This window comes from Macrobrachium nipponense, chromosome 13 (assembly GCF_015104395.2).
Source record: "Macrobrachium nipponense isolate FS-2020 chromosome 13, ASM1510439v2, whole genome shotgun sequence".
Lineage (NCBI taxonomy): Eukaryota > Metazoa > Arthropoda > Malacostraca > Decapoda > Palaemonidae > Macrobrachium > Macrobrachium nipponense.
The window spans coordinates 84,409,238-84,417,307 of NC_087206.1; the positions used below are offsets into that span (position 1 = coordinate 84,409,238).

General features: G+C 40.3%; 1 protein-coding gene across 1 annotated transcript in view; it reads right to left on the minus strand.

Annotated features, from left to right (window-relative positions):
- LOC135225157 (mucin-2-like) overlaps positions 1–8,070 on the minus strand; it is an 861,510-nt gene that overhangs the window by 437,651 nt on the left and 415,789 nt on the right. Inside the window, exons 4-5 of the mRNA XM_064264391.1 lie at positions 6,645–8,070; positions 681–1,931 (exon numbers count right to left, since the gene is read on the minus strand). The exon at positions 6,645–8,070 is cut by the window's right edge and continues 1,421 nt beyond it. Coding sequence (XP_064120461.1) covers positions 681–1,931; positions 6,645–8,070 — 2,677 coding nt within the window. The remainder of the gene's footprint in view (positions 1–680; positions 1,932–6,644) is intronic.

Sequence of the window (8,070 nt, forward strand, 5' to 3'; positions counted from 1 at the left end):
TCTTCTCCCCTCATATCAAATCCAACCTCTTAGCTAACTTCATGGCTTTCAACAACCATTTCAGTATGATTCACCCTACAAGTAGAACGCACGCCCAAGAGATACACGACACGAGAAGAGCTTTTATAGTTTGATTACCTAAAGTTCTAGAATCTAGGTTATATCTTTTCTTAATTTTTCTACTTCTGCCCCTAATAGCGGTCTTCCGCTATTGGTTTTCGAAAGAAATTTGGAATTTCAATCACTGGGAGGAGGAGGAGGAGGAGGAGGAGGAAGGTCACACCATCACTATCAGTCTAGACTTATCTATTTACATGAGAATCCTAATACTTTCTTTGCGTCCGTATTACATATCTAAGGTAACTTTTAACGCGTCTTCCAGAGTCTTTATATAAAAAATATAACTATGACGCTAATAGTCTACATATTAAATACCAGATATTTATTCACACAAACATACTAGACTATCAATACACAAATAAAAATGACGAATGTTACTCTAAAGAAATCTAGAATGGAGTCACTGCCTCCAAAATCAGTTTGATAATTTCTTTCATCACAGCTTCAAAAACACTCCAGAAATCCAAGCCATGTTAATTCTCATGAAAAGAAGAAGAACGTCAACACTTTAACTCTAATCGTAATTGATCCTAAGAGTAATAGAAGGACTGAGGACTTACCGGGGTCTCTCCGGAGGAATCCTCAGAAGGAGTCGTGGCAGGAGTGTGCTGGGTGTAAGCATTCTGCTGCTTGGATTCCAAGACCGGGGCGGAACACGCCTTCCCCGGCGAATGCTGAGGCGGGTGCGAGGAACATAAAGAAAGATGCCGTGGGCGGGGTGGCTTGCTATTGAGCGGTGCCATTGGAGGCTTGTCTTCCGTTAGAGTGGGCAGAGTGGGCGCCGAGGGCGTGAAAGCACTGCGAGCGGAATGCGACGTCGGAATGGGAGGAAGCGCAGCCTCGCTGCACACGCCCCTCAGGGAACCACCCAAGGGCGTGAGCGTAGCGTCTAGATGGGGTTCACTGTGGGTGTGTCTGACCATCATCCGCTCTTCCGATCCGCCCCTGCTTCGTTCGAGGGTTTCGTTCGAGTCTTGAAGGATGCTTTCGCGGGAGGGCGAGGAGTCTTCCGCCGCGACGCCGTGCGGCGAGGGCGTGGGCGGGAGCGGATCGGTCTGGGTCATCTGGTCCTCCCTCCGCACCCACTGCTCGTGGTGGCGCGGCCTCGGGCGGCGCCTCCGGTAGTGCTGGACGTGGTGGTCGCTCTCTCGGGCGGGCGGCCGTGTGTTGGGGATGTAGCGTCGGATCTGCCTCTCGAAGCTGTTCTCGAGGCCCGTGTCCTCGGAGGACAAGTTGGAGCCGGAGAGGTCGAGGGTGTGATGGGCGTGGGAGGGGGGGCTGACGGAGGGCCGCGTGGACACGGTGCCGATGCCGGACTCGCCGTTGATGTCGAGGGTATCCAGGGACTCGGAGAGGGAGAGCGAGGAGTCGTCCCGCGGCATGGAGGCCGGGGTGGGCGGGGGGGAGGAGGACGAGAGAGACCCTCCCTCGGACCAGTCGTCCTCCTCCTCGTCGTCCTCGTCGTCGTCATCGCCGTAGTCGTCCTCGGTGATGCTGAGGGCGAGAGAGGACGCGCAGGGCTCGATGGAGGCCAGGTCGTCACACCCGCATTCGCTCAGCCAGGTCACGGACGAGGCGCGCGACGCCGACTGAGGGGTAGGCGTGGGCGTGGTCTGAGTGAAGGCGTCTAGAACGATGGTGGGCGCTGTAGAGCTCCCTGTAGACGTCGGGGTGGAGGAGGGTGACAGATGCTGGCAGGGGACGGAGAAAGTGAGGGGGGCGGGGGGCTGGGGTTGCTGGCTATGGCGGCTCCCTCCTCGGATGTGGGATTCGACGGCCCTTAGGAAGTGACTCAAGGGTCCCGATCCAGACTGCGAAGGAAGACAACGGGAAATAATCAGCAATGTTGGTCATCAAATATACACATACTCTACTTCGACTGAAGGTAAATATATCAAATTTTACTATAAGTAATATATATATATATATATATATATATATATATATATATATATATATACACACAGACAAACTTGCACAGAAAAAATCGCGTTAGGAACAATCAAATGTACATATGTTTCCTTTCACAATTACTAATTCAATAAACCTGTTGCATAAATTAAATTAAAATCAATTTTTATTCAGATACCTAAGAATAAAACAAACTGTACCTCAAATTATTAATTTAAAAATTAAATTTGTATGTTTTAAAACAACCTCTGCTCTTGGAGAATGACGTTTTAAGCACTACTCTGCTCTGAAAGCACACTACAAGAGTAGTATAATGTAGGCTAACTCATAATAAAAATGTCAAGTTCCAAGCAAAGTTTAGATAAACATTTTCATACCAATGAGAAAACTTTTGAAGAAAATAATGAATTCAAAGCAACCTTTCCTTTGGAGGCCTATTTGGTGATGCTTTCAGATTATATTTTACTTATGAGTTACGCATCTGAAATAAACCTCAAGTAATAAGGCTATTGGTGACGGAAAATCAACTTGAATATGCCTTTGAAGTCAGCTTTACCAAATCATATTCCGATACTTGCGTCACACTTCGTTTCATAATATGCTGAAAGGTAATCTTCGTGTGAGATATGATTTAAACGTTACAAATAAAATTGCCTTGATTAAAAAATGTAACTGTAAATGAATAATTAATAAATGTAAAAATCTGCGAAAAAAACAAGGGTTTTGTTTTTAATTAGGAATGCAGAATAAGCCTGTTATCATCTACGTATCTACCTATACATATACATACATACATATATATATATACATATATATACATACACACACACACTACACATGGAGGACTTCTATTCGCCTAACCATATATCCCTCATGATACAGAAATGTTTTCCTTAACAGTCACCATCAAATCCGAAGCACAAGAAAAAGAATTTAAAAGTAAACAAAGGAAAAAAGCAACAATCACGAACACCCCGGCCTGCTTCTGGTTGCAAATGATCTAGTCGAGAGATAGCTCTATTGAGAGATAGCTCTCCTGAGAGGAAGCAGTCGATTTGCAACTAGCAACAAGTCGAGTCAACGACCTGCAAGGACTTGTGATTTCCCAACACGCTCAACTAAATGCACAAAGGGATTTGCAACAGGATCATGAGAGAAAAAAAAAAAAAACAAAACATGAATCCAGTCATTCGCCATAAGCGAACTTTGTCTCTCTTGGTTTTCCATCAAAAGGATTCAGCAAAATGAGCCTATAACGAGAGAGAGAGAGAGAGAGAGAGAGAGAGAGAGAGGAGAGAGAGAGAGAGAGTTTCCATGATGAGTTTCGCCGGCAAGGAAAGAGCAGATAAGGAGCATGAGAGAGAGAGAGAGAGAGAGAGAGAGAGAGAGAGAGTCTGTTCAGTCTAAGAACTCGAAACAATATTTACCAGTTAAGCTGAAAAGAGCAGGCACTAAACGACATATCAGATTGCACAAGGCCACTTAACAACCAAAAGCGTTAACATGCAAATGCAAGCAACAAAAGTGACTGGCTTAACAGCCATCATGTGCAAGAAATGTTAACAAAGGGATAAGCAGTCGGCTCCTTATCTGCATACTCAACAGTCCTGAGCTTAATGTATGCAACGAACATCTTGCCTCGAAAATGTGGAGAAAAAAAGTGAATTTCAGGCTTCTTTGAGTTATAATCCAAAATCACTAAATAACTAAAACAAATATATTTATGCATATATATTCATATATATATTTACATATCATATAGATACATACATGCATACATATATATATATATATATATGTATATATATATATATATATATATATATATATATATATATATATATATATATATATATAAACACACACATAAGTATATCTATATACATAATATATATATGAGTCATCACATTACCGTGATTCATATACATACATCGAGCTACAAATGTCCCTTAATATCTAATTCGCTCTACCTCGGAATTAATATATTTTCATATATGTTAACCGAAGGGGAATTTTTCAGTCGATAAGAACTTTGTCGGTTCAAGGGCGCGAACCATTGAACCACCAAATTCAGGACGCACAGTGAAGCCTTAGACCACACCGCCACCGCAAAAGGATATAAGTTTATGCCGCCTCTCAACTACAAATACCTGGAGCTCTCAGGTGTTCGTTAAAATATTAAGAATAACATATCAAACACAAAGAAGCTTGCAGGTTGTTTATATGGAAATAATATATATATGCATAAATAGATCCAAAAATGTTTCAGCTCAAACCATAATAACCTAAAAATGCGTCCTAAAAATAACTCTAGAATAAGTCTTTTCAAAATTACATGCAAAACATACCAAGGACTGAAATTCTTTCGATACGAACAGTATCAACCATTTAATAATATATGAACTAGTTAAGAAAATCTAAAAAAAAAAAAAAAAAAATTATAATCCCTGTTCGTTATCTGGTTTAGAAATGTTCAGCAATCGGAATGCAAAACTATCACCTACAGAATACAATTTTAAACTAATTTCTACTGTAACTAGCTTCATAAAGCACCACATTCGGTTTGAAAAAAATAAAATAATGAAAATGAAATAAACTTCTAGAACTGCTTTCAATAAATTTGTATAGAACAACCATTTAAAACTAATTTTATAACTGGGATATCAAACACCAAAGTTCCATTAAACATCTACTTTCAAAGAACATAGAACAACAAAAGTTAATTCCAATGCAACTTCTAGATTTAAAAAAGAAATATTTGAATAACAAATGTAACATCACTGTTAACGGCTATATAGAATATGGAGGTTAACAAAGGCAATGCCCATTTAACATCTAGTTTTTAAAATATTACATATAAAAACACCATGTTAACTTCTGCTTTAAAATTACGTAAATACTAAAAATGGGATTAGTGCGCATTTAAAATCTACACAAACAGATTATCAAAAATAATATTCATTCGAAATATAGTTTTAAAGATGAAAAAGTTCATTCCAGAACCGACAGACTCAAAATGTAATTTGAAAAACCCCTAAGATAACATAGTGTTTAACATTCTGATAAAACATTAATCATAGCGGGAATCATTCAGTAAAGAGGGTAGACATGAGCAAATAATCGACGAAAAATGATTTCCACTTTTTATTCTAGTGCTAGTGTGAGATTCCGGCACTCACCTCTTCCCTGTACTTTCATCTACAACTCTCCTGCATCCTGTCCCATTCCAGTAAGTCTGGGTCTTCTTACTCGTCTGGTGCCCACAGGAGCCCAGCTTCCTATTCTCATTCCCAGACGGTTGTGCGAAGGACATGTCCGAGCAAACCCCAGCTTCCTTTAATTATCATATCATTCAATGATGGGCTTCACTAAGTTCTCGTAACGCATCATTTCTAACTCTATCCTGCCAACTGACTCGTACCAGTCGTCTTCAAGCTTTAATTTTAAATCGACACAATTTTCCACAGTTTTATTCTCTATATAGCAAATCGATAGTACTGAGCTTATGGACATCCTTTCATTTGCAATTGCAGTCTTTCTGATTTCCAAATCTTATTTGTCCTGCCCATTGTTTGACTTGCTTTTTTTTAATACTTTCACTATATTCCAGCTCAAGAGAAACTAGTGTTTACCATTGTTCTCAAATATTTGAAAGATTCACCCACATTAATAATTTCTCCGTATAAAGTTACCTCATCCCTTAGTGCATACTCCGTCCTCATTATTTCTATTTTTCGTAGATTGACTTCGTTTCGCATCCCTCTCGATATGTGATGCATCCTATTAAGCAAGTTTTGTAAAACATGAAGTGTTTGCAGTTGACAATAGCATCATATGCGTGTTCTAAGTCTGTCAAGTTTCTATCGTTAGTCCACCCTAAAACTTTTCTGCCTTCTATAACTGATATTTTCACTAAAAAAAATTAATTCAATATTAAGGGCAAACAGCAAAGGAAACCAACACTCCCTTAAAGCACATCCCAACGTACTGTAAATTTACTGAACAAGACCCCATCAACATTAATTTTGACCCTATTTCATGAATGGATAATTTCGACTAGCGTTGCATCTTTAATGGGAATGTCATTGTACCACAAGACCTTTCATAGTACTGGTTTGGGGATGCTGTCAAATGCCTTCTTGGTACCTGTGTTGACGCAAATATAATACAATGGAATGCAAATCCTACTATCACTAGCAGCAACAAAGAACGCTAAAGCCAGAGCTCCACAGCAATAAAATGATTAGTTAACTGGGGCCGAAGTGACATTTTCAACACAATTGACAAATTATGACTAACACCACACTCAAACGAGAAAAAAAACATACAACGTTCAAAGTGACTATAATTTTCAGTTATTTGCTCTACTATGTATGCAATTTCAAAAATGACTTGAGCCACGTTAAACAGGCTCGCTCAACCTACAAATAGGGGTTTCCATTTAAACTGCATAAGAAATATATTACACACATACACATACACACACACACACACACACACACACACACACACATATATATTATATATATATATAATATTATATATCTATATATATAATATATATATATATAGCATATGAAAGGGGTAAATAAAAATAACTCTGCAACACCTACCGACTGAGTAGACTTCGTGACAAGTCTCTTGCTTTGACCGAAGGCCAACGTGCTGGGAGGCTCAGTCAGAGAAATACTCCTTTGACGCTGAGGTGGCTTACGAGCATGAGCAGAATTCGAAGATTGTTCTTCTTTCCCGTGGTGGTCATTCTCAACTGACAGATTCTGAGAAGAGCAACTAACCTTGCCTGGCTTTTCACAAGAACGGCCTTCAACTGATACCTCGTTGGAATGACTACACAAACTTTCAGAGTATGGCGCACACCTATTTTGTTTAAATCCATTTTGCGTACTCTGTTTTTCACTATTAATTAGGTCACTTGCATTTGCACTGCTGTTTACACCTGGTTCTTCGGGAATGGACACTGAAAATATAATAGGACCGCCTCCTGCTGTGTCAACAGGAGTAAGGTGTAGCATTCCAGTGATGGGCTTAGACTGCTCGTTTTTCTGAACATGTCCTTTTGGCTTTTTGTCCTGTACTGCAGATGCTCTTTCTTTATCAATCGTTACAGATTTTATCTCTATAAGATCTCTCACACTAGACTTATCACCATCACTGTATTTACTCACCGTCACATCTTTGGGTGACTGAATTGCACACGGATCTAAAAATACATCTGGCGTTAAAGCTTGATCTGCAACAGGTGAAGATGGCCATGAGTCACATTCTGAGTGATCTGGATGAATACTCAGGTGTGACAGCGAGGACAATGAAGAATTTAGGGATCTTGACGAACCGGCACTCAATGACCCAGGTGATGGGTCTCGTGTCCTGGTGCTGCTCGCTATTGGCTTTTCCTCCAATTCAAAGTCTAATTCATCCGCAGGAGGTAGAGTCTCCCATGAGGATGTATCAAACGTTGGTACAGGAGCTGAAAGGAGAGACAAACTTCCAAAGAGTCTAGGTGCAGGTAGTGTGTGCCTTCGGCCATCGATGGGAGTTGATGACAAACCACCACCTATCAGTACTGGTTCACTTTTACGACCTGATCTCATTTCATTTGATCCATCAAATGACTCTTTAAGAGTTGTTTCAAAATCATCCTCATAACTCTGGATGTTTGATGGGTCTGGTGGACTTACAGACACATGAATAACATTCTCTTCTTCTACACAACCATCACCCTTTACAAGATGGCTTGTACCCTCACAAGATTTTTCATTGTGTGTTGCTAAATATGATAGATCATCCTGTCTACCATCTGCTGTATTTTGAGAATCTTCATCGCTTGACTTCAAATTCTTAGCCTGGCAATGTGAACACTCGTTCGGATCACAGTGACGATCAGTTAAACCAGACACATCTTCTTGGTCAGCCCATACCCATGGCTCATTGGTACCTTTCTGAAGATCAGATGGTGAAAGGGCAGATGATCCATTGCTTGTTTGTTGTGGCTTTATACCAACTGCAGATGGAAGTAAC